General features: G+C 42.9%; 1 protein-coding gene across 3 annotated transcripts; it reads left to right on the top strand.

Annotated features, from left to right (window-relative positions):
• Nucleotides 1-4794: 4794 nt before the first annotated feature.
• On the top strand, nucleotides 4795-25483 carry LOC131267794 (nicotinate phosphoribosyltransferase). Of its 3 annotated transcripts, XM_058270748.1 has the most exons (11): nucleotides 11497-12304; nucleotides 13829-13999; nucleotides 14068-14194; nucleotides 14289-14372; nucleotides 14526-14653; nucleotides 19899-20039; nucleotides 20115-20286; nucleotides 21156-21758; nucleotides 24375-24640; nucleotides 24715-25124; nucleotides 25201-25483. In XM_058270748.1, exons 1-11 carry the CDS (start codon nucleotides 12199-12201, stop codon nucleotides 25276-25278), a joined length of 2286 nt encoding a protein of 761 aa, XP_058126731.1. In that variant the 5' UTR covers nucleotides 11497-12198; the 3' UTR covers nucleotides 25279-25483. The 3 variants fall into 3 exon arrangements, with proteins under 3 accessions (XP_058126732.1, XP_058126731.1, XP_058126733.1); XM_058270750.1 differs by lacking the exon at nucleotides 21156-21758 and having other exon boundaries at nucleotides 20115-20271; XM_058270749.1 differs by lacking the exons at nucleotides 11497-12304; nucleotides 13829-13999; nucleotides 14068-14194; ... (6 more) ...; nucleotides 24715-25124; nucleotides 25201-25483 and adding exons at nucleotides 4795-5265; nucleotides 8542-9489; nucleotides 9563-10471; nucleotides 10546-10928.
• The last annotated feature ends 2091 nt before the right edge of the window (nucleotides 25484-27574 follow it).

Raw genomic sequence — 27574 nt, forward strand, 5'->3', positions numbered from 1 at the left:
ACTTGCCCGACCACCAATGAGTGCCCGCACTTCTTGTGGCCCGCGTTTCCTTCCGACGCCGGCCTGCACTGGTCTGGTCCGGATTTTCGCTAGATTTTCGTACTCGCCCGTAGTAGTGGCGGTTACGTAAGCGAATGTAGAGCAAATACGAAATTGGCATTTTCTGCGGCCCACACGGGGGTCCCGCTGCCTGCCTCCAGCCGTGGTTCGCTGGACCACGGCCAAGGAGGCGAAGGAAAAGACGAAGGACAAGTCGCCACGAGCAGTGCACCGGTCGGCTTGCCCGGTCTGCTTGTTGATCTCGTGCGGGGTTTCCCCGGTGTTGGTGTTGCAGACATTTTTGCCTACTTTCCTTCATCCTTCGGCTCGATTTGACAATGCCGCTCAGAGCATTCGCTTTTGTGGGAACGTTCTCTTGGGTCCATAACAACATATGCCGAAGACAAATTATACAGTAAGATCTTATTTGATGATCATCAAGTGGTTTATTCGGTCAAGTGTCCTATAGGAACTTATATATAAATACGTGCTCAGTAGGGGTCCGCGACAGCCGAGCGGTAGCGCCGGTTAGAAAATCGGCCCATGAGCGCCGGGGCTCACCACCTCGACGGCGTGGGTTCGAATCCCAACCGAGACCGGACCCTCCCCTTTACGAGAGGACTGACTATCCACGTACAACAGGGAAACAAGTCTCGGTAAGCCCTTAACGGGGCCGGCATGACCAAGAGGTCGTTACGCCAAGAAGAAGAAGAAGAAGATGTGCTCAGTCCTCGAAGTTAAAAACAAATAAAATGATTGAGCTAACTGATAAGGATATTTTTTATAATTTTCTTTCTCAAACAAACCACTTTTACATATTTATGATGTATGTCCTCTTTATTTTATGTTGATGTGCAACGTTAAAAGTACTTATCACTTGTCAACGCTGACGTATGATTATAAAATTGACATTTTTGAGACAATTGTAAGAAGTTACCATTTGCTTTCCTTAAAAATAAAAAAATGAAAACTACATCCATCGAATTCTAATCTAACTTGTACTGTATATGAAAACTAATGGTGTTATTATTTTTTTTTTTTTTATGTGGCACTACATCCCCTAGTGGGACAAGGCCTCTCTCCGAAGAGAGTTCGTGTGACCGAAAGACGGCATATTATAGGTCGGTGGTCAGCCGTTCGTAATACCGGAGGGTGCCAGACTCGAGATTCGATCCCACACCTGTGGTGTGGTGTTTCCTCGCACTACCGCTGCGCCATGGGCACCCCCATGTTGTTATTTAATCTTTCATTAATTCAGATAAGCAATGGAATAATCTATAAAAATATTACCTAGCTTTCATATTTATTTCATACTATTTTTGTATTCCCTTGTTTTAACACAATTTCAAAAAATAATTCAACCATGTTATCTTTCTCTTAGAATGAAGTAATCTACAAAATTTTGTTGTAAATTAGTATGGTTTATACTATCTTTACGATGCTATCTGTTTATTGGAACTCGTTAAAACAAATTGTTGACAACAATTTGCGATTTCATTTATAATAAAATCTTAGTGTAATTTATAACTACCAAAAATGTAAAACATGCTTTTTCCATTTCAAAATATCCCAGTATGTAATTCTGAAGCCAACACTGTGCTCCCGATTAAATCGCACATATTGGCCCCTTTCTTTCTAGCCTACGTACGACCTGTTCTGCTCTCCGACGGCGTGCTCCGCCCAATCGTGCGCCAGCATAATCCACTAAAGTGACCATGCTGCCAAAGCCATGCACGATTTCGATACCTCCATCCGACGCCACCATTCTGTCGTACAAACGTCCTCCACGATATGCTAGTCGCGAGGTTCATTTGTTTTTTCCAAACTGCAAGGGTGTTTTTCTTTTTACAAGAAAGCGCTTTTCCATCGCACTGGACAAAATGTGTGGGTGGGTGCAGTGTCGATGGTACAAGGGGCATTAAACTATCTCAATTTTAAACATAATACTCTCCCGGTGGCAACAAGCTATTCGCGCCATTTTGCGATTCCCGCACACCACATATGGGGAAAAGAAAAACAGGTCTTCCGCGTACAAAATTTGTTCATCCCCGTCCATGGTGGTTAGTGCTTTGTGGCATTTTCAGTGGGAGTATTTTCCGCCAACATACACAACTTACCAATTGTCCTCCGCCGCACCGTGGCGATCGATACTACTTAGCCTATCTACGCTCCGCATCGATCGGTTGATCGATCGGCTGAATCGGGGTTTCGTTTTTCCCACTAATTGTCCCGCATTCTGGTCAAGAGGTAATTAAGGTCCGCACACCGGCATGACAAACTTTGGCGAAACGATATCATAAAACGTGATAAATTGCGAAGCCCGTTGCGATTCGATGGCCGGATTAACGATCGATCAGATATGCCAACTGACGTTTTTAAGCCGGAGGAAAAAACTATAACAGGTTCACTGCAAAATATACACTTTTGGGGACACCGATGGGATGCCGGATAGCGGTTAACCTGAGGAATGTATATTTTTATTTTACGCTAAGTGGTTTTGCTTTATTTCGCCGCGCCTCACGGTCCCTTCCCATTCTGATCGTCAAAATCATGTCCTACGATCATTCAATGCCAATTAAAATAATCTAAAACTGTATTCTTGAAATTCATAAAAATGCTCCGAAATATTGTAACCTTAGTATAATCGACTAGGTGATGAATTACAATACATGATTTTGCCTGCTTGATTACTTTTAAACCAAAGGGAGAGAGTTTTTCAAACCGATTTGACAAGCTAACAACAGGTTTGAACAGAAGCTTAGTTTAATATCCAAAAGATGGCGCTACAGCACGGTCGATCAGTTCATGATCATTGAACGTCTTCTGTGGTTTGCGTCTTGGATCATACGATGAATTTTAAATTTAAATTTTCAAAACGTGGTCTAGGAGACGAATGTGGGATTAAGTTATTCAAAACATGGAATAGAATTCGATGAATACCTCTATTTTAAGTGTTGTATGGGTGCATCTGTACGTGTGATGTAGTTGTAAGCATAGAACTTTTCGCAACTAGTGTTTAACTTAAAGCACTCCATCGGACTCGTGCTAGCTCCATCAAACTATGAAAAAACAAATACAAATGGTACAAGGTTTCATGTAAATCATGGAGCACGGTTTTGTGAAATGTGGTTTCTTATGCTCTTCTTCTGCTCTCGCATATTTGAAAAAGAATAAACGACGCGATATGCAAGGGACACTTACGTCCCCTTCTCGGGGCCTATGAACTGTTCGTGCTATCAGCACAACCATTCAGATGTACGCCGGAAGTGTGTGGATGAAGCAAACACAGCGCAGGCTAACGGCTTATGATACATTCGGATGCAGATTACATCGGATGTCGGAAGTGCGTTAAGTTATACGTCCAACTCTGTTATTCCCACTGTTTTTCCTTTCGCAACTGCAAACTTTATGCATGGTCTTGATATGTTTCCTTTTTGCTCTCTATCGGTTGATGCATCTTTTATGCACACATGGTGCACAACTGCAAGTGCACTGTGCAAAAGAAGACACTGCACCGAGTTGGGATCTGCCAAAAGCCTTGAAAAGAAGAAACGAATAAACAGGACAAGGATAGCCGATATGATAAGGAAAAGAGTGTAAAAAAAGCACTGCAAAGAAAAAGAAGGGAGATATTTTTTGATTTCTTCAACTAAACGCACGTATTGCTTACTTGTTGAAAAGAGACACAAGAAGTATGAAACAATCCGTTGGTTCCTTTGCATTTTCTCTAACTGCAATTTGATTTCTGGACACGTGTCTCTTTCACGCACTATTGCTTTTCCCTTTTGGCCTTCAAACGTTTCTTATCTTTTCTCTTGCTTTCTTCTCTTTCGCACTTACATCATCCGTTGTGGATACCTACCATGTTGTTTCAGCATATGCGTGTAACTACCACGACCGCCATCTCCGCCCAGCACACACCGCGCACACATACATGCACATGTGTGTTTTTCTTCGCCGTCATCTTCATTGTTGGCGTCTTTGTCGTGGTCTCGCTAGAGGCTCCCCAGCGTTGACGATGTAATGCTCCTCATTCTCTCTCTCATTCCGCGATCGGCTGAGGTCGAGTAAAATACGCGCAATACAGTTCTTCGTTCCCCGTACCAAAGCGGTTTGTGTCCGTACAGGATAGATTTTTCCCGACTTATTATTCGTAACCGCGTCCTTCCAACAAGGACGAAAAGAAACGCTTTTTCAATATTCAGTGTTTGTGCCTCGGTAAAAAGTTTGAAAAGAAGTGAGGAAAATCTGGTGGTGAGTTTTCACGCATGCAGAGTGGCTGTTGCTGTGCGTATTCCGCGCAACCGTTGGATTCAATCATTTTCCGTGGCTTTCGCCCGTTGCCTGGCATCCAGGGAAAGGATCAAAGGACAGGAAAAGATTCGACCCGGCGTCGAATGCAGTCGTCAAATCGGGAAAACTTGTCATACGCCCGACATCATCCATTATTAGCGCGGGGCGGAAACTGCTCAACGTATTCTCGCGCGCGGTTACACCACACGAAAATAGCAAAACACACGTTTACGCTACGCACGTACGCAGTAGGCCCCCGCCGCCTTGCAAACGGTTGGGGTGGAGCGACGTTGGAAGGTGTTTGCATACACAAACACGCACACTAGGGACGGAACCTGTTTGCATGTGTGTAGAGAGACTTGGTTGTGCGTTTATACGTGCACCGGGAGTGCAATTCGTCAGTCGCGGCAGGAAATCTCCGCCATTCGCGTCGTAGTCGGTTGGATCTCGCGTTGGAACGCGTGGCAAACCTTCCCGTGGTTGGTTTAACAACATTTCCACCAGTGTACTAGGTGTTCAAATGTGTACTGTGCAATCTGCAATCTGCAAAAACCAATCTGAATCACTAGCTTTCGTTGCTCTTGCTCTTTCAATCAGTCGTTCCTTCACTTGCACACCTTCGAGTGACGTATTAGATTTTTTGTTTGCATAAAACGCGCCAAAACGAAACGACAGGGACAGCAGGTAGTGCTGTTAACGACGCTTATAAACGTAGTAGGCTGGTGGACGTTGCAGTGTGTGAAGGAAGGGCTCGTTTCGCATCCTTATTTAAAGAAGATGGACCCAAACGGGCTGCTGAGTATGAGCCTTGAGTTAAATGTCGCCAGGAAGTGTCGTATCTGTGGGATGGACATTCACGATCTCACGTGCGCCTTCCCAATCTTCGGTAGCGATCGTCTGGACACTAAGATTCAGCGATATCTGCAGCTGAATGTAAGTAAACTCTGCTCTGCAGGACTTCTGTAGAGTAATGGAATACATCAAATGGCCGACCGTGACAGAAATTAGTTTGCTTTATCATCGTCTGCTCTGTGAGCATTATTCAGCAAGAGCTAAACTTTATCGATACACTTATAACACTGTAGGGAGTAGTATGGCCTTGGTAGTACACTAGTCGGAGGACCGTAACAGCCCTTCACTGTTTGGCAGAAGGAGATAAAAAATGTTGAATAGAGGGAGCGAGCGAATCATGACCTATGGTATGGAGTAAATGGGAGAAAGATAGCTGCATAAGAAGCGTTTGAAGGAGAAGGAATCAATCTACCATCCAGCTGTTTAGCTAAACTCTGCCAGTGTATCTGTGAGGAATGGGAAAAGAGCGCTATATGGCGTTTTGATGTGAAGGTTTTATTATTGTTATTTGTTGGAAAGACAGTTTGCAAAGACAGTCTGATTAAACCTCGCGGGAGAGTACATGTAGGATGCATTTGACAACTTGCTTCGTAAAACAAACAAGTCACATTTTCCTTGTGTTTAGTAAAAATAGCACACTATCTTAGCAAATGGTAAAACAAATTGCAGTGGTATTTGTGTCCCCGTCCTTATCACAAGGGTTAGTGGCAAACCCGAGCAGTGACTGTCGTCACACAATTAAAGTCGCCCTTTAATGCGCTGGTACTGGTCTCTTGAAAAACACAAAAATAAACTGACCACAAACGCACTACCGGTGGAGTGGTGTGGGAAACGAATGTGTTTGGGGATCAAACAGGTAGCACGAGCGAGATGGGTCCATGGACGAGTAGAGGGAAGGAGATAAACAGGGAAATGTTAGAGCGAGAGAAAGCAATCAAAACAAAGACCGTGCATTCCACGCGACGAATAACGAGCCCCAATGTGATTGCATCTTGCGGCTATATGTAGTTGCAATACGGTCGATCCTGCACTCGGTGCACCCGATGCAATAAGCAATGGTGCTTTCCAATGTGTGGCCAGAACGTGCAGGTGCATCTCAGCCAGAGAAACAAAGCGTGAAAGCGGAAATCAGCTCACTCGACAAACCTAAGTTTGTTAGCACTATCCCGAAAGAGAAACAGATTTTTCATCAATAAGGTGACCTATACAAATTCCCGCCATTTGCATTTCAATCTCCCCAGAATGTGAAAGTAGACTAGAGAAAGTATGTTACCGTGATGAAAGGGATAGAATGAGAGTTACGGTCGCTTTCGTTTCATTCGTCGCCGCATACAAGCAAGTGAAACACACGTTGACCATCATATCTGCAGAAACAAACCCAAGAGCTATACATTTCCAACGTAAATGAGCAAGCATTGAAGGGCACGAAACACACGGGATGATGTGAAGGTCCTAATTTTGTTGAAGCAGTGCGAGAAAAATAGTAGAAAAAAATGAAGCGTTTTTGTTTCGCACTGAACACGAAGATTATACGATTCACCACGTGTGCGAGTGGAGCACACTGAAGCAAGACAGAGCACCGTACGATCGTGTGTGTAAATGAAAACAAGACGCAAATTATGCAAGCAACACAACACAGTTGGGGATATACACCTCATAGCGTCCAAAAGAGAGAAAAAATAAAAAAGAGAAAGCATTGTAGCTCCAACACTGGAAAAAACGCGAGCAAAGCCCACGTGGAGCTTGCTATCACGCTCACATCGCTGCTCAATAAATCGCTCTTTCACATACGCCAATTCGCTCTTCGTTTCTCGCACTCTCTCGTATACGCTCGGTTTGAATTTGTTGGTACACGTTATCCTTTTCCTCTAACGGCATACACCCGAGCAAGAAGGACAACAAACAAACCCCGCACTTGGTATCCTTACAGTATGCATCTCGTCGGGAAACGTCCTTATGATTGATTGATATCGAGTAATTCTATCACGACTGAAACCTCCAGAGGGAAAACAAAACAGAACCAACAGGTGCATCAAATAGCTGTTTTGCTGCAGTAAATCGAGCTTAGTACATCTGAAAATATACAGTCAACCCTCTTTCAAATAGTTTAATCCATTTCAGTGTTTATTGTACTAAAACAGATAGCAAACATTTTCATGGCATATCAATTTTTCCATTATAAGAAAATTTTGTTAAAAGGGATCTTTACGAGCAGGTCAATTATTTACTCGGCGAGTCCTATACGATTCTTTTTAGTTAACTTTATTTATAATTCTTTCAATTTCAATTTTCTTTCGTTTTCAATGAAATGCTGTTATTTCCACTATTTTTTTTTTTGCATATCACCAAATCTACCCAATTTCTGAATGGTCTTCAAACATTTTCGTGAAATGTGATTTTTGGATCGTGATTAAAAACGAAGTTAAATACAGAAAAGGAAACCATGAAAATTTAACTTGGAACACGGATTATGGATTTTCTATTTCAACAGTGTCTTTTCATAATGAAATTCTGCTATTCACCACAGTGAAGAAGTACTATGTAGAACGATAGGATGCTGCACCTTTGGAAACTTTCGGAAAAAGGAACCCATCTGTCAAAGTAGTTTATTGCATTACATTTTCTTGTTTGAACGTTATTCATACATGAGGGTGAAGCAAACAGATGGACGAAATATCTTAGACCCAACTGATAACCGTGTTTGTTGAATACTCTGATAACACAGAAATATAATTTTTTTTTATGTCACGTTAAATGCAACTAATTATAAAAAATATGCCGTATAAGCAAATAATGGGGATGAATGATAAAATAGAAAACTGTTTTAAATAAAGGCTTAAGTTTACATGGATTGGGTAACGAAAATGTAGCTAGATGCTCGGATGGGGCGGGTTCGTCGAAAAGTTGTGTCTGTTTAAATCGTATATACTCAAAACTATCAAACTGAAAAATTGACATTACACATAACGCCAATTTCAAATGTAGTGTTAGCAGAGCATTGTGCCTTCAGGGTCGGAATATTTAAGTACACAATTCGGTAGCGATGTTTAAAAAAGGATGGTCATGACCGTTTTATGTAGATGATGTTAAAGAATAAAACTGTGACACCTATACCTATATGATACCAATACAATTTGTTTCTCTATAAGGGACTATAGTTCAGAAACGATTGTTGTACAGTAATTAGCAGATAGCAGATAAGACCATGGAATTTACGAGATGCAGAAAAATCTTGTGCCGTAGTATTTTTATATCTAATAATAATTTATGAATTATTTAAAAATAATTCCCAGATTGTGTAAATCATGCACACTAAATTTTTTACTAATATTATTATTAATTCATATAATATAACAGATTACACGAGACGATCTCCTGCCAAAGTGCGTGTGTGGATCCTGCTACCTTAAGCTGGAAAGTATCGACCAATTTGCGGTAATGGCAAATCGCACCGATGACGCGTTCCGGGCCTGGATCAGTCGCCTTCGAGGTCTCAACAGTCCCGAGGAGGCTGGCAGAAATGTCAACGTGGCGCTTCCTCTCTTCCGGCCACAGCACCAACAGCCAAATACTCCCTCTCAAGATGATAAAGGAAGCATAACTCTACAAACTCAACCAATTAACGTAAACCGACTGAAGCCTGGACCGAAAGGAATCATCGCACAATCCGGAACACCAGCTTCGACGTCGAGCGTCGTAAGCTACAGTGATCTCAAGCTTGGCCTGTTGATCAAAGATCAAGAGTTGCTGAAGCTGATCCTGAAGGCTCTCAAGTGGGCAGAAAATGATCGCCGAGCATCGTTCGACGTTCTGATACAGCGTCTGAAGAACTCCAGCTTTCGTGAGGTGCTCTCCAACCACAACCTGCTGAACGATAGCGATCTGACACAATTGCTAAAGTCCTACATTGGGCAGGGCGTGATGAGCAGTTTCCTTCCGATGCCGGCTACGAGTGGAAATCAGTATGTGCTGAACAACAATGTGCCACCACCGTTGGTTCCACTCCAGTCGGCGATCGTGCAACCTATGAATGAGGATTCTGTCGAATTGCAACGAATCAAACTGCCTTCGTCAACTACGAAACCTAGCGGAACTGCAGGTGTACCTGATTTGCAGATTGATGAAGCAAGTGTTACGCGGATGGAGGTTGGCGTTGACCCAGATCTTTATTTTCCGTATGAGGATGAGGACAGCAGCAGCACGACCAAGTATGAGAGCACCAAGCTCGAGGATCGCCAGGAAAACACTGTTACCATTAAACTCATGTCGACAAATGTTGCTGGAGATTTGGTCGAGAACAAGCGTGTAAGTACCCCTCAAACCCCAATTTCCCACGAGTCAAATATGTGATGGTATGAATGTATCCAATTTGTTTCAGATGATTCCTGCAATCCTAAACGTTCGCGGAAGCAACCGATTTCAGTGCAGCGCTTGTCCAGAATGTTTTCCTACAAATCCGGACCTCCAGCAGCACATCGTGACCAGCCATCTGTCTAAGGGGAACCGAACAGTTCCAACCGAGCAAGGAAAACCAGCCATAAAAATTCGAGTCCGGAAGAATAAGCCCACCGTCATAATGGTTCCAAAGCCTATGATAGCTCCACCACCTCCGGTTGTTATTATGACATCGACAGAATCCTCCCGAATCGTACCTGTCACTGTGCCACCACCAGCAGTCCTGCACCAATCAGCCCAATCAATTTCCATAGCACCACTGAAAATACCTGCTTCCACTACCATTACTATGGTTCCCGGGCCAATCAAGACGGAACCAGAGCCCACAAGTGTAGCCCAAACAAAACCTGCTTCTGCTAATTCTTCTCTTTCACAGAAAACACCTGTTAAAGAATCCCCGCCAAAGGTAGGACTGGTTCGCAAATCCAAACGAAAGCTTCCGATCAAGCTGGAGCTCAGTCCTCACTCGGAGCCAGAAAAGAAAAAGCTAAAGGCAAAGGACAAAGAACCCACACCAACGGTCGTAAAATCCCCCCGGAGGGCGCTAACATCCTTCTGTGCGCTCTGCCGGAAGAGGTTGGCACCGAGTGAGAACATTCGGGAACACATGCAACAGGAACACTCTCGCTATCAGTGCGAAAAATGTGAACGTTCGTTCAAGAGTGCGATCAATTTAGCTCGACATCAGCACTGCCATGAAGAAATAGGTACCAGCACAACCGGGGGAGCAAAACCTGTTTCTCCAAAGGCTTCGAAAGCACCTCAAACTGATCTCGATACGCATAAATGCAGTTTTTGTGGAAGGATCTTTAAAAAAAGCAATTACCTGAAGGTACAGAGTAGAAACTATAACGCTGGAATGGAATTTAAGTTTTTAACCTGTTGTACTTTGTTTTCTCGTTACAGCTTCATTTAAATCATCATGTCAGGGGTGTTGGTCGAGCGCAGGTGCAGGAATCTCCTAGTCGAGGATTGCGCACACGAGTTTCGCTCAATCTTTCCATGGATGGAAAAGCTAATGTCTCGCGCGGTAAAGCCAAAAAATCGGAAGTGTCGATTCGCAAAAGTGCAATCATTAGAAAAACACGAAACTTTTCGTAATCATCGATCGGTGTTGATCCTGGGAATCACTCCCAGAATTGTTAGGGCATAATTTATGTTTTAGGGCCATGTGTGTACAAAACAGATAACTGTAGCATGCAATTCGCGATGATCTCTACAAGAGATGCTTCTTTTTTAAAATACCGTTATTATAAAGAAATGTCAATAAAATACCTTACACACCTGCCGTACCCAATTTTTGACTTTTAATTTTGATTGACCCTAATCATTTGAAAACAGGTAATTATAATTTTTTAAAGTTGCATCAACAGTATCCCCCTCTAGCGGACTACAGAATAACTACCAATCGTCCTTTGCCAATACACAAACCGCTGGCCTAACGTCAATTTTGTCCTTCAAACTACCTTCACGCTTGTGGCCAACTGCAATGATAGACCTGTAAGAAGAATATCCGATTTTTAACAAAAACTACATGAAACTAGTTTATTTATGAATTGGAGCAAATTAAAATTATCTAACAACACCGATTCTTAAACTAAACAAACAAACAAGCTCAGCAAACGTATTAAAACTCTTTTACATAAATCGGCCTACGAGCATTAACCATTCCTCATGCTCTACGACCACATGTGGCAGTCGGCCCATCCATTTATGTGCGATAAACATGCGCACCAATACCATCACCGGCCCGGTTGATACGACAGACTTCACGCAAATTGCATCGTCTATTCAGTTGTTCGTGCGACTTCAAACGGTTCGGTTCAGTTTTTCCTTGCCGAGGCAACATACCTACCGTCGAGTCTCTGCAGATCCGAGATCGTTTCACTAGGTGCAACCTTCGAACGAAATCGCGAAAGGAAGCAAACTTTGAAACGAGTTTGAAGCGTCTCGTACGATTCGGAGCAACGTTCGCGTTACCAAATAATCCCATCTAACGACTGTCGCCTCTATTTTGTGCTAGAGTGTTTCTTTTTTGTGTCGTGTTTAGTTAAGTTTTGTTACCGTAAAGTGATCCAAAAAGTGTGATTAGTGTGATAAGCGTCAAAGTGGATTGTTTTGTAACAAACGATCGTCGAATTCGTCTCTAGCATTCAAGTGCTTCGCATTGTTTTTTTCGTTCTTCTTTCCTGACAACATCGAACACACATACCACTAACTTGCTTCCCCTCCCTTGGTACTTCCACTCCGCATGCTGCTGATCCAAGAAGGCGCGTAAAACATTGTCGCAACGAAAGATCAGCTAATCGACGACCTTCGGGAAGCTGAAGTGATTTTACCACAACCCCTCTGTTCGGCCTCGCAAGGGCAAAGATTTCGGTAGTGTTTTTACGTGACGGTGCAATAAAGATTGTGGCAGGATTTTGGTCCTAAGTAGCCGAGAAGCGTTCGGTGATCAAACAATCGGAACACGGTGTAATCAGACCGCGGTCAAGCAGGCGCACGCCAAAGATACGAGATAGCGAAACCCCGTCGTTGCCAGGGAGAGCGCAGGCAGAGATGGCCACGATGAACCGAGAGCTGTCGACGGACAGCGCATTTGCCGCTGGTCGCAACAGTTGGAATCGCAACTATCACAACAGCGTCGTGCAGCCACTCCTGACAGGTACGCTGGGCGAGACGACGATTATGTTTAAAGCACCCTGTCCTAACAGTTATGAAATGAAGAGCACTTCGGCACCTGTAGTAGCCGACGATAAAGAAAAGAGCGCGTCTACAGCTACCACCGTGAGGCGGATCTGTCAAACCACAGCGGATAAGCACGCACACAGTCCCAAAAATCTCGGATGTGGTAGTAGACAAATCTGTCAAATTTCACCTTGGACAGAGATAGTTGTGTGTGCGGACTTGCTGTGCTGTAACGCCCGGAAAGTTTACTTTCGATTTCTTCTGCCATTCATGAAAACACCGGTTGAAGGCGGCGTAATCATGTAGTAAAAGCTTTGGTGTACTACGGGCATGTGCCTTGTGAACATATTTCAGTTATTCGGAACCCTTTTTCCTTCCATTCATTCTCCGCAAAGCAAATGCGAGGGTTCGACGGATTGAAATATTCGTTGACACAACGGCAACCTTGAAAAGATGAATGTTGTTTGTAAACAAATTGTATGCACTTCCTGCCGTTCATGTGACGCAAGTGCATCACTGCACATACCGGGATGGAAAATGATGAAGCAGTAAAAGGGCAGAAATGTAATAAACTTAACGTGCATTTTTTATCACTCAATCTTATCGCGTTTATTATCTTCCTTACCTGGTGATAAATCCTTCGTGTAGACTAAACAAAAGGCAATTAGTATCCTATTTTTATATCACGATATCAGCCACTTCAAACAAGTTTTTTCATGGAACACGGGTCCGGGAATTGTTTTGTTCTCAGAATCTGCCTTGCAGTCGTCCATAATGGTACCGCGATGACCGTGCCAACTATTGATAACAGCGTGCCTCACTATCTGTGAAGTATTTATTTACTCCGTAGAGCTGGGCAGGACAATTTCAAACAAATCACTCCGCGTAATGTACCAATCTACCATAGAATGTTTCAAAACAACGATGAGTTACAGAAGAAGTAGAATTCATTCTTGCTCATCCCTGTTAGGTTTTGTGTTCAATGGTGAAACCATGAACTCGTCGATTATATCTTGTTTCAAAAAGAGGAGTCATGTTAATAATTATTTCCACAATTTTATATAATGTTATAATATGTAATTTATGATTATCGTCATAATAATAATATTTCATATATGTTTATCGTAACTTACCGAAATTTATTAATTTTAACCTGTGTTGAATATGGCCTAATTGGAAAATAGCATTTCAGCTCTAAAACAAACTGACCCATAAGAATCTTTTACAGATGAAATTGTATTTATTTATTTTTTTTTAAATTTACTTTACTTATATTTAACTCAATCACAAAATTTCATTATACACTTCCTCTTTGTTCAAAGTACGATAGCTTTTTATTCAGCCCGAGGATTGCTCAGTAATTTTTTGAAGGATTAAATATTTAGTTTTTAAAACGAATGAATAGATTTAATGTTCTAGAATTGGGACAGACTTTCAAATCATTATAGACCTTCGAAATAAGTATCTAAACGGATTCTATACTATTTATTATTTTTTCCAGATTTATATCAAATAACGATGGCCTACGCATACTGGAAGTCGGGCAAAATCGACGATAACGCCGTGTTTGACCTGTTCTTCCGCACGAACCCATTCCAGGGAGAGTTTACCATTTTTGCCGGGCTGGAGGAATGTTTGAAGTTCCTCGACAGCTTTCATTACTCCGAAACAGGTACGGATGTTTACGCGAAAACGACGCTGTCGATCATCGCTCAACTATTTCTTGTACCTTTCCACCAGACATCGAGTATCTTAAGCATGCCCTACCGCAAGGCATCGAGGATGAATTTTTCGAGTATTTGAGCCAGCTAACGGCGAAAGATGTCACACTGTATGCAATTGAAGAGGGATCCGTTGCATTTCCAAGGTAAAGTCTGCACCACGCACTGACGGATGCGTTTGTTGATCCATTTTGCCTTCGTTCTGATTTGTCTGTATTTACTTTCTAAATCCTCTTCCAGAGTTCCCCTCATCAAAGTGGTCGGCCCACTCATCATAGTGCAGTTACTCGAAACGACCCTTTTGACTCTGGTGAATTACGCAAGGTAAGAATCACCGTTTGCCCCCACGTGCCAAGAGGCGAAACCTTCCTGCGCGGTACATCGTGGCACATCGTTCATGCTCAGTCATAATTCGTTCAAGAAAACTTTTCCACGCACGCTCTAAACACCTTCTATATCTTCCCGGTTTCATTACAGTTTGATGGCCACCAACGCCGCCCGATATCGCATGGTTGCTGGGAAGCATATTCACCTGCTCGAGTTTGGCCTACGGCGTGCCCAGGGACCGGACGGGGGTCTTTCGGCTTCCAAATACTCCTACATCGGTGAGCGAACAAATGAACGAAGGCGCGATACGGTGGTGGTAGGCAAAGATTGATCGTTGATTGTCGGTAGAATGTTTTTCGTGCCAAGAAGAACCTCCGACGCTGTCGGATGTACTGGGCCACGGAATGGTATACTGTTTTGAGTCCTTTGCACGGAAGTTCTGGCCACGTTGCCTCACGCGAGACCTGCCTCTTCGCATCACGTGAAAATATAAAAAAATGCACGTGCTGCGACATTGAAAAGCAGTCGTGGAAAGGAAGAGGCAATTGTGAAAAAGCGAAACATTTGGAACTAAAAGGGAAAGTTTTGGCACTATGCCCTGCCGTTCAAACAGACCGGTGTCAAGAAACAGAAACGCGCAGACTGTTTGGCAGGTCCTTTTTCCCCGATCCGGGTTTGGGTGGTTTGGGTGAAGTAAGAATGCGGGGGTTGGCGCTCCGTGTCGTCCGTCCTGAATCGTGCTGCATTTGCGCGCGTAACCTTGACGCTGTGTCAAAACCGGAAAACGGGTACTTTGTTGTTATTTTCGTTTGATGTGCCTCCCTCCACACCAACGGCCAAATCATAGGGTACGACCACCGAAAGCCGTCCTCTGTAAAAGGAGAGGGTAGTGGTACATAGTTTTTCATCGGAGTTGAGTTCGAAATTGACGTGGTGGGGTGGAAGATTTAGAGTGTTGTGCCGCTGCGCCGCTTCACCTTGACAGTGTAATCGAAGGGAATGGGTGGCATATTGTGCCCCTGATCGGAGTCACCCCGATCTTCAACTAAACAAACCATTGAGCTTTTGCGTGCTGCTGTTTGCTGGCGCGGATGGTGCCCTCAGGCAATAGGAAGGCGACCCTGCACCATTTTGTGAGGTACAAGCGCTCCCCTCCTTGTCTTACTTGCCTCTCGGCACAATAAGGTGCATTATTTAAATGCAACACAGCCCGCCTCTCGATGGATGGAGCGTTGTGTTTTCAGTCAATGTCAACGGTAAACGATCGCAACCTTGATTGGTTTGAAGTACAATTTCCAATGTCAGCCTATCCCCGATGCACCCGACGCAAATGCAACCAATACGATGAACCCTTTTTCATTGGTCCTCATCGGTACTATGAATGCACGTGTATATTTGAGGACTTTTTTCCTTATATAGTGGATTTTTGACACTTTTTAAATATAGGTTGTTTGTTCGACAACAATACGCTTGATCGAATCTCTTATGCAACGTTCGGGCTCGATGCTCCTGCGGGTATCAAATGTTGTAGTCATTAACAAAATATCCACGGTGTCAGTTAAAAATATTTAGACCGGATCTAAATTTTTCACGACCCCGAAATGACACTCCTCGAAATATCAATTTTTCAAACGTGGACAGTTTTGATGGTTCAGGTTGTTATTTTGGAGTTCTGTTTATTTAATACTAGAATACATTGCTTTAGAATCTTGCCCGAATGCTTTTTTGAGTGGTCAATCTTTTTTCGAGAAGCAAAGCCGTTTTTGAGATTAAACGATGATTGCGTAGCGGTCAAAATTACCGCTATTTGGATTTCAGTAGATAAATTTATAGATACTATAATCAATCATAAATCCCGCTTTGCTGTCCTATATTTTATAAAGCCACTCTAGATTTAATTCATCATATTATCATCGTAAAAGCGTTACTTGTAATGGAAAATTAGGTTACCTGACCAGCGTTTTCTTTATTCCGTCTTTATTCGATACGCATCTTTGATATAAAATATCCAATAAACACATCAATTTCAAATTCGACATTCACGATTATGGTGTTGAGAGCTTGGTATGGCATAAAGAGTTGTTTTTTAGCCATCTTCACATCTTTACATAGATCCTTATCTAACAAAAATTTGATGATGTTATTATACAAATGCTATGCGAACGAAGCTAAATTATTTTTTGGTTTCCGTTCAAGCTATCCGTGAGACATGTGTGAATCTCCACCCGAATCCATGGTATTTTCGATATCGAACACGTACATATCGATCAGTTTGGCTACTATAAGCATTCCCAACGCGAACGCCAGTACGCAGATGAAAAAGTTCCTTATACCTTTCGCAAACTGTTCTCGAGCTCGCTCGCGAAGCCTTAGTTTTTCCTTCTCCATCTTGTAGATCTGCGTAATCTCGTCGTGGTTAAGCCTGGCTGCCGCGTTGCAGTCGCAGCTATGAGCCTCGGCGCCCAACTGGTGCGTCAAGTTGAAGGCAAAATGCTGCTTCAGCTTGGCGATCAAATCCACTGGAGGCACGAAGTGATCGTAGACCTCGGCTCGCACCAGAAACAGCAGCCCGATCAGCGCACGGTTCTTTAGCTGTTGGCATCCAGCGAACACGACGTACTGATAGCAGTCGCTAGCCACAACCTGCACCTCGGCAAAGGGGCGATACTTCTTGTAGATAAACCTGTGCCGATACACTTGCCGGTAACGTCGGCGGCCGTAGTTGGTCGTGTACAGTGTCAGTTTGAACATGTCCCCATAGGTCGGACAATTATACCGGAGCCGGATCAATCCACGGGTCGTTTCACTGAACAGTCGCAGACACCGAGGTGATTGCGTTAAACCGAGTGGTATGTGGAAAATGGACATGTAGTCCGGATGGGGATTGCTATGCGCATAGATGTACCACGTGGCGATGCTGAAAAAGTCACGATTGACGCTAATTGCGGGAAAGTGCGGGTGCACCGGGCTGCAGCTTTCATTTTCCACCTGGTAAGCCTGCATGGGTCTGATAAGAGTCGCAAACAGTGCAGTGACGATTGCAGCTAGGTGCATTGCGGCTATGGAAAATTAGAGCAGAAAATGGCATTCGAATCGTTCCATTTGTTATGAGTTGTAGGAAGCATACCTTGCAATAGTTGCTTGATGGAAGTTCACTTCACATAATACTGCGAATTGAAATGTGTACATCTTTCCATTACTTTAATAAGCATAATAGAGTTCTTTTGTTTCTTATCGAATGCACACTCAAGTCTTCTCTAGCCAGGAGCTCGCTGTGCTGGTAAGACTATTTTTAAAATGATATCGATATCCACCGATCCGACCTCCAAAATGATCCTTCCATCATGTCGTGTAATACTGTTGACTTACAAATTAAAATATCATTAGGACTCCCCGAAATTTCCTCCTGTTGGCCTTTGTTGGAACATGCGCTAAGGAAAGTTTTATTTGCGGCGGGCTGTATCGAATTTCACAATACATATATCAGCGTCAGAGCTAAGCCCTTTGCCCTGGCAAAGACTGTGCAGTGTTAGGCAGTTCTCGGAAAACTCCACCGAGACAACAGCCTTTTTTTGGAAGCAAAGAAAACTCATAGACTCCATAAAGCTTGCAATAAGATGACATGTTACTCGTGTTTGTCCAGATCATTTGGATTGTCCCTTACTCCGCTGGTGGTGGGTGGTCGTAAAGCGTGTGTCGTTTGAGTAATGCTTATAGTTTACCTGCTCCACGTAAACTGTGCTTGCCAATTGTGCATATTCTGCAGACCGAACTACCAAACGACACATCGATACCCTAAAACTATGGTGCGCATCAATAACCCTTTCCCCAATCGGTTTGGCAGTGTTTTTTCGTTGTTAAGCATGAAAGAAAAGGTCCCACGGGGTGTGCAAATGTCGCGCGTTCCCCGTGAGATGTTTGAGGGCACGCGATTTTATCGATACACACCGGGCGGCAACATAAATAGCACCGATTGACGATGAATTGATGATGTTTCGCTTGTACCGATCATAAATTTGTGCGAACCGTTCGATCTGAAGAAAAGCTGGTTTCTTGTGGTGCTCAAAAAATCTCTCGGAACCATTCGAACGTCGAAACCTTAACGTTGTTGACTGCGAAGTATCATTTAATAGGGTTCAATGGTACATAATTTACGCCTAAAAAAGAATAGAAAATAAAACACTCCCAGGTGACACTCCGGTTGGCTCAAAGTAAACCGGAACGCTTATACTGGAGCTTCTGATGATCGTAGGGAAATATTTATTTCATAAGAAAATCAACAAATCCAACTACGATCAACCCGTTCGTGGGGAGAAATTTGGTTTGACAAACGTTACCTGCATTGTCGCTAATCTACTGACAGGCAGAGTTATGTACTCTGCAGAGTTTTTTTTTCTATGGACCGGCATTGTCATGATCACGTGACGATGCCCTAAATCGCATGTGGCTGCACAGCAGCTCATAGACTGCAATGGCGGGTTTAGTATTTTATTTACCCTCCATGTTACCGTTACTAATCAATTTGTAGCAATAAAACTGGGCCAAACCTTTAGCATCATTTTTTCTACGCTATGAAGAAAAAGAATATATTACCAACTATAAACCACGTCGGTTGCTCATCGTCGTGCTGACGGTAAAGCAAAAGATGCAGAAGAAGACAGAAAAATGAAACAAACGAATCGAAACGCAACCTAAAAATAAAAATAATAAAATGCTGCATGAAAGGGAAACAAATGAGACCAACTATACAGCTTGTACCATCGGCCTGTTGGGACGAAGCGACGCGAAAGTTTTAACAGTAAGTGGGAAAATAATTGCTGCATTTCCTTTGCAAGCGCTTGCGTCGTCTTCCGTTGACTTCCGTTTCTCTTTTCCGCCGGGGAGCTACGCGGCGGAAGTTCGTGTCCTCTTTGGCAGGGCCCACACACGACCCCAGAACGATTGCTGGTTACGCTGGAAGCGGCCAAAGATTGATCAATAACATCACCATATAAACTAAATTTCATTTTCCACCGATCCGCCACGGGGTGGGGGCCCTGAAAAGGTGTGCAAGTGTGTGGTCGACCAGGGAAAGATGTTTGTTAGCGTTAGCGTCGGTTGCCTACGAGCCATTTCTTTGCTTTTATGATTCATTACAGCTGCGTAATGATACTATAATCAAGCACGTGAGTCACTGTGTGCTCCGGATGAGTTGGATGTAAGCTTTCTTTCCTTCCAGAGGATAGTTTAACACGTTTTTTTTATTGAGTTTCGCCACAATATCTTAGTAAAATCGTTAATGTCCACTTCTTCTTCTTCTCTTCTTGTCCTCCACGTGAGGACGTAAAAGTATATTTTGTATTTAATATTATAAAATATCTTTTCTAAACATGAAAAATTAACCCATATGAACTTTCGATACCAGGATTCCATGTTCACTTTTGAGGGCATGTTTAGACAATGAAAACTTGACAGATTAGATCATATTCGAGATTTTTTCTCTCTATAACTTTTCGTAAGCAAACATGTGCTCTTCTTTTGCAGGTGGTTTCGACGGAACCTCGAACGTTTTGGCTGGCAAACTGTTCAACATTCCAGTGAAGGGTACGCACGCCCACGCCTACATCACATCCTTCACCGGCATCGATGAGCTGAAGACGCGCGTCCTGCAGCATAAAGAAGATGGTAATATGCAAGAAGGGTTTGTCAAAGGTAACTTTAAATACTTTTTCCTGTTATTTGTCCCTGCTACTATCTTAGGCACCACCCGCGATATTCTTGAACTTGCCATGGAGCACCGGTCGAGTCTGGCCAGCGTGCTGGACGTGTCCACCGACGAGAGCAGCGAGGGCGAGCTGGCAGCGATGGTTTCGTTCGCGATCGCCTTCCCGGACGGGTTTATGGCACTAGTCGACACGTACGATGTCAAGAGGTATTCCGCTTCTAGGCTCTACTCTCTCGGATGATGTCATTCTGTTTTTATTTTCTTTTGTCGTTTCCTTGAAATTGTTGGTTTTCCCTGTTTTGACTCTATTGCCACTTGCGTTCTATTACTGTTTTATTGTTCTACTGTCCCTGTACATTTACTTTTCTTTTACATTCACTATTTGATTTCGTTGTTTTTAGATTCACTACAGTTATCATAAATAATGATTATAGTTTACATGTGTTTGCTTTTGTTGTGACGCGCGAAAGATGCGCCCGTTTAGTTGTTGAAATGAATCGATATAGTTGTTCGAAGTAAATTAGCTCCTCCTGTAAGTAGAACGTACGAGTGCCAATCGTTTTGTCGAGGTCGAGATAGAACCAAGTAGTTAAACTTTGCATCAACCCAGGATGTAATACTCTTGTGATTTGTCTGACAGTGATTTCAATGGGATTTAGATTTTAGTAATTCCTCCTGACTCCTGACAAAGGCTACAATTTGAGGCGGCATAACGAACCATCCCGATCACAATCCTCGAAACGATCTATACATGATATCCAAAAAATCATCTATCATTGAATATACTGCTTTTCATACACGATTCTAACTTATCCCTGCTCGTGATGCCACCATCGGAACGCTAATTAATATTCCGTGTCGCATTAATTGATCAGTCGCTTGTGAACGTTGCTGATTTGGTGGACGGTTTCCTTCGATGTTGTTTTCGTGTCTTATTGTACATGTTTTGAAGCGTAGGACAACCCTTTGGATTTTTCTCATAAGGGCCAAAGTGAAAACCACCACCCACCCAATAGTCTAGCCTTTAGTGAGGTGCTTATAACCGACAACTCTCCATTACCGTTATTCTACTCCAGCGACAAGCTGGTCGGCACCCCTTCAAGCGAGCTGTGCGAGCCGCTTGACACGGTTGTTTGCGATCCTTTCTGCGTGGGTCGATTACACGAGACCAATGCCGATGGTGGTGGCGATGGAGATGATCTACATCCACTGTATATGGTGACCACACTGCCGGAAATACCAGAGGAAGAGTGCAACGGCTGTGGCACCGAAGAGGAGGAGGAACAACAGCAGGACGAGACAGAAGAACAAGCGGCCGAGGATGATCAGAAACAGGAGGACCCGGTCGACGAATTAAGTGATCAACCACCACCGTCCATAGTTGTGCAGGAAGAGCACAACGCTCAGGATGAAGGTATCGAAGAGGGCGAATGCACAACACTGGTCAAGGATAACAAGGATGAAAACGCAAACAGTGAGGACGTCGAAGATCAGAATGCAATTGCCGTCCCGGCCGAGGCAACTGAAGGGAGCGATGGCACCGAGGAACCACTGGCCGAACTCGAACCGATTGACGGCGATCTTCCCGAGGGCGTCGACGATGAACATACGCGGTGTGCAAACTGTGAAGCATTGAACACGATGATCCACCATCTCCGATCGGTTGGAAAGTCCTTCAGGTAATGAGGGTTTCGCAAGGAGCAGAAAGAAGGGATAGAGAGGAGAATAACAAAAAAAAAAAACAAATCAAAAGAAGCGAAAGGCAAGGAATCCAATACATCTCGCCGGCTCCAAAAAAGCAATGAAGCGCGCCCTAGCAGAGCAAGAACCACTGTCATGACTCACGTGCGACCGGGGATCATTGAAAACATACAAAATATGCCCGAAATCCTTTGGTCATGGCCTCCCGGAATCGTCATCCATTTTGTTTTTTGTTCTCAGCGTCATCCAAAACCCTCAAGCCCGCTTATGACATGTGTTGTCCATTTTAAAACCTTTGAATTACCTCTTAATTAACATTTGGAGTTATCAAAACTTTGTGGCGGTCTAAGCGAATCAGTGGCCCTACACCTAAGCATTGATCATTAACACCGAATCCACACTGAACGCATCAACAACACGAGCTGGACTCTAGTGCGTGTGTGAATGGAAATGCATGGAGCCTTTAACTGTCAGCTTTTGATAGCCTTGTTACGTGTTCTAGACTTGAAGTTTTTGGCCCAGTGGAGGACACATTGATTTTTCTTGTTTTTTAGTTTTGGTTTTGTGTTATGTGTTATAGAGATTTTGATAATGATCTGTTTTGTTTTTTTTAATTAATTCTTGTTTTTTCGCTGACAAAATCCACTAATAGTCGAGTTTCTGTGTTTTAACATACACCTGTTAACACGTTTTCACTAATTAAAATCACACATGCATGCCACTTTCCCGTATTTGATCACGTTTCGGTGAGAGAAGATAAAAGATACACCTAGTTTTCATGAGCTCGATACACGAATTAGCTCGAATCAACGCAACACAAAACAGATATCTCCCACTTTAACTCATCAAATGTACCAGGTCGTTCAGACAGTGGTAAACTAGCGAACTGAATGGTGCTTGATCGCGAATCATTCGGAAGCATTGGCGTACACTGGATTTACTAGCCTTTTTCAGGTTGCTCTTCTATGAATGTGGAAAAAAAACTTAAAGGACTTTCCAACGCGAGATTGAAAAGATCCGGCATATTAGTGTAGGAGAACCACACTGAAATTGGAAAACGTGATACACACACAAGCAGTTACGCAAGGAAAGCATTAGTGGCAGGGTAGTAAAGTTTGGAATTTTCGATTTTTCTCCTTAGGAAACAAACGTTTTCTCCCATAGATTCTAAATCTTCCACTGAATCCACTGTCAGACAAAGCAAAAGTTCGACAACCTTATTATTAATTTATATATTCCAAATCGGTACTATTGATAAAATTTATTCGAATCTTTATTGTCCTCTTCCACCATTCGGTGCAATTTGCCTATCGCCCTTCAATTCCTTTGCCTTGAAAAGTTTGTCTCGCAACAGTCTCACCTCTATCGTTATTTGTTTCGAAAAATCAACCCTAACTGATTGGTTACATCCTTATTTCCTTTCGTTCTGTATTCTTTACTTTACCGTTTTCCAACTCACAACCCGAATATGTATTCCTACAGTCCGAGAGAGCACTCTGCATGGCTTGTCCGAATTACCGTTGTTTGTTCCCGTGGTGGTCAGTAGAGTATATTTTAAAATCAAGCTTCAACTTCACGCTTGCTTTCCCATCGTTTCATTTATCTCTCGTAGCCTCCGTAAAAAGATTCGCAGACATCAGAATATGTAATTTATTTTCTTTTAATTATTTTTACTCGAAGAAACTTCATCTAGGAATATATAAGAAAGGCCAATTTATTGTTACAATAGTATACCACTTCAACGTTGTTCATGGCATATTTAGCGTAGATAAGTTTGCCTTTTCCTATGATTAAACAATTTCTTTTTCTTTTTATTACTTGCATAATTTTGAAAACACACATATGTTAATTCATTACCACATACGCACACAAATCGATGCTTGGTTTACCTTCAGTCGAACTTGTTGGCTTGTGCAGCAGCTAGCGGTCATCAGTAGAATTGTTTCTCAGTTAGACCTGATCAGCTCTAGTCATTGTCACCTGGCGAGTCAGCGCTTTCTCACGAGGTTAGCAACCCCCAAGATTGTGTTGTGCACAATATTAGTAGCCGTCCGAGCATTGTTCGGAAGTTTATCTGTTGCGACCATTAGTGATGTCCGCCAGCATCGCAGAGATGAAATACATATTGAGTAGAAATAGATTCCTTTCATTCCATATCTTATTTATTTATTGGCATTATCATCATTATCATCATCATCATCATCATCATCATCATCATCATCATCACCATCATTATCATTCCCATCAAATTCATTGTTGCTAAATTTTCCAAAATTTACTAATCAAATCCTAACCACACTTGTGCTAACGTTGCATATCCTTGTGGTACATATCATTCTGGTTCACCTGTTCGCTGGAAGCGCTTGTTGTTTCGTGTCAAACTTTGTATGTTTTTCCCTGCTCTGTTGTGCAGAAGAAAAACAAGGTTTGCTTACGTCGATCGGAATGCAAAACAATACAATATGCAAATAAACTAATGAACCACCATCTAACGAAAGACTTTCAACACCGACTTTGGTACACCACCCTGTCGTGGTTGTCCAACTCGGTCGGTATTTTTCTTCTCTGTTTGCTCTCTCGTTTTGCTTCCTCAGGAGTGGCCTGTTGAACTTCTGTGCAGTTGCGTTGGCCCTGAACGATCAAGGATACCGTGCGATCGGCATAAGGATCGATTCCGGTGATTTAGCCTACCTAAGCTGCCTGGCGCGGGAAACGTTTGAGCGGATTGCGGAGCGCTTCAAGCTGCCCTGGTTCAGCAAGCTGACGATTGTGGCCTCGAACGACATCAACGAGGACACCATACTGAGCCTGAACGAGCAGGGACACAAGATCGACTGTTTTGGCATTGGAACGCATCTCGGTATGGAGGAGATTGTGGTACACTTGGCGATGGGTTTGTGAACATAATAATAAGCCATCTCTTTTTCGTTCTAGTTACCTGCCAGCGACAACCCGCCCTTGGGTGCGTCTACAAGATGGTGGAGATCAACAACCAGCCACGGATCAAGCTGAGTCAGGACGTTGGCAAGGTCACGATGCCGGGCAGCAAGAATGTGTTCCGATTGTACGGGGCCGATGGACATGCGCTGATCGATTTGCTGCAGCGAGTCGACGAGAATCCGCCCGAGGTAGGTCAGAAGGTCCTGTGTCGCCATCCATTCCAGGAGTCAAAGCGTGCGTACGTCATTCCGACCAACGTCGAGCCATTGTATCGGGTGTACTGGACAGATGGGCGCGTGGCCCAAGTCCTACCCTCGCTGGAGGAAGTTCGCGAGCGAGTTCAGGCGTCTCTGAAAACACTGCGCCAGGATCACAAGCGTACGCTTAATCCAACCCCGTACAAGGTATCATTGCAACCACGGCCTTATCAAGTCGACGTGTAGAGGCTAACAGTGTTTTGTTTCTCTTCCTATGCTGTAGGTGGCCGTGAGCGATAATCTGTATAACTTTATTCACGAGCTTTGGCTGCAGAACGCTCCGATCGGTGAGCTCTCATGATAAGTCGGACGAGAAACGTGGTACTTTGGCAGCAGCAACTGGAGTGGATCTCCATCGATGTTAACCGAGGAATGTATGCTGATCGATGGCATTGGGGCGGTGTTGTTTGTTAGTTTTAACGTGTTTTATTTTACTATTTCTTTTACAATTTGGATACCAAAATGAGATATTCCTACCGTCAAACGGGTATGGAATTCTTCGACTGGTTTGGCTCCTGATGCAACCATGGCTATGCCACGGTTTGCAGTTTCGTTTAACGATATTGAGATGCTGCAGAACAAGAAAGCCTGAACGTGTGCGTTTTGTTCGTGTGCCGTAGGATTTTGGTAACCGGCACCACAGTGAGATGGTGCCTGGTGCGGGATAAACTCTAACTCTAAAATGTTCGGAAGGTTGTTCCGTGTCTGTATGTAGGTGTGTTTGGACCGTAGTCGTTGGACGACAGAGCTATTGCGTAGTGTAGTGTAGAAGGAGCTAAAGACAAATAAGGTCTAATGGTTGTTACCCTTCCCTCTTTCAGGGTTACATATTTTCGTGGTTACCAAACCATAGATTTGAATGAAAGCTTATTTTTGTCCACCCATAGCATAAATACATATATACAGGCATTCCTTTTTTTCGGTTCGACTCGTAGAAAGCGATCGAAAGATTGTTGCACAGCTAAATGTTTTAACGTATCTCTTAAAGCACAGAACTTGATAAATCTCTCCATGGCAGATGATAAATGCAAATGAATGGCATACACTTGGTAGAAATTTGCAAGAATTTTACAATGAAACTTGGTTTGGTGAGCACATAGGAACAATTCCCAAATAAGTAGATCTGTAAATTCCTCTAAGAAAGGAATAAGCGTAGCGTGTTCTCTTGTAATATCACAATGTAAGACATAAAAGCTAGGAACATTCTCTAGTTTTTCCATTAGCATCTGTCTTCTGAAATGAATAGTTTCGTAAGCTAGACCTGAATGTCTTGTGATAATTATAGATTTGTTATCGCTCCGATTATGATTGAACTTTCCATTGGAAACGTAAGTGAGGATGCTTTGTGAGATTGTATTGTCTCGTTTGTTGTTAGTATGGAGGTTAGGAGCAACCATAAATAATACATTTTAGAATATTTAAATTCTTCGGAAACTAAAGCAAAGCGGTAGATTACGTTACGTAGACATGCAACAAGGCATGGCAAAAAATCACCGCAGCTAGAGCAAAACGTCACCGTGCCTTACAGATACAGGAGCACACACGAGTAGGAATTTCAATGTACTTTGCACTATAAACAGATAATTTGCGTTTATTGTTCGACAGGAACTGCTAGTGCACATCTTAAGAGAAACTACAACCTGTGTGTCGTTTAAAAAGTGTCAAGCAACCAGTTGACCAGATATACCACTGAATCGGCAGCGTATCCAAGTTGTGATAATAGATAGTACTCAACATTTCCGCTTACATGCTCAGTTAAAAATAAGCTTTCATACCATGTCTCCCGTCACGCACAGTTAGTCTAATATTCTATAATGACCTATTTTAATGGGTACCTTTCCTCTCTCAAACCGCATCTGACTCAACTAATAATGAAACACTTTACTCCTTACTGCACTGCACGATGCATTCCCGTAGGGCGAATGAAAGGACACACGTGGTAGAGTCCATCCCTCAAATAACGTACAACAACTTTACTCAAATGCAACACTCCAAACTTGGTTGGAACATATTTTGGATAACACTTTTCCCCCACGGAAGTTGGGTTCTTATTTGATACACCCAGTAAGAACGCAGCTGTGAAGCAGAATGCAGTAATCGTAACAGCCACACAATAATAGAAGGATCTTTAGAGTGCAATGTTAAATGCGTGCAGCATACCAGTAAATAAAGAAAGTCAAATAAAATTGTTTATGACCAATGTGGAAAAACGTATAAGCTTACGAAGTTGTTTAAAATGTGTTGAGAATGTATCTAATATAATAAAAAAATGAATAAATAGGTCATAACTAAACCATGCTTCAAATTTTAGTCATACCACCATGCGTATTTAACTGCCCGATCTACAGTGTTTATTCTTCTGTTTAAGTATTTGATGCTCAAAAACTTTAAATTTAAACTGACATTTGAGAAAACTCAATCGTCGATTGTGTCGACATTGCAACGCAGTATTAATTTCTTCAAAACTGGAAACGATGGATAAGTCTTTACTTCCACAAAGCTGTTGGTCTGCAAAAGACCTTTCGTTTGAGGGGTCTGTCGTAAAAATCGGTTCACAGAATCAAAAGTTAAAGGCAAATTGGCTGTTTCGGCCATTT

Source organism: Anopheles coustani, chromosome 2 (assembly GCF_943734705.1).
Source record: "Anopheles coustani chromosome 2, idAnoCousDA_361_x.2, whole genome shotgun sequence".
In the NCBI taxonomy this organism is placed as follows: domain Eukaryota; kingdom Metazoa; phylum Arthropoda; class Insecta; order Diptera; family Culicidae; genus Anopheles; species Anopheles coustani.

Bases quoted from the DNA above. Each gene is read 5' to 3' on its own strand.
- LOC131267794 (XM_058270748.1), top strand. From the start codon at position 12,199: ATGGCCACGATGAACCGAGAGCTGTCGACGGACAGCGCATTTGCCGCT. The intron at 14,654-19,898 runs GTGAGCGAACAA...CTTCTTTTGCAG, and splicing joins TTCCAAATACTCCTACATCG to GTGGTTTCGACGGAACCTCG. The intron at 25,125-25,200 runs GTATCATTGCAA...CCTATGCTGTAG, and splicing joins TTAATCCAACCCCGTACAAG to GTGGCCGTGAGCGATAATCT.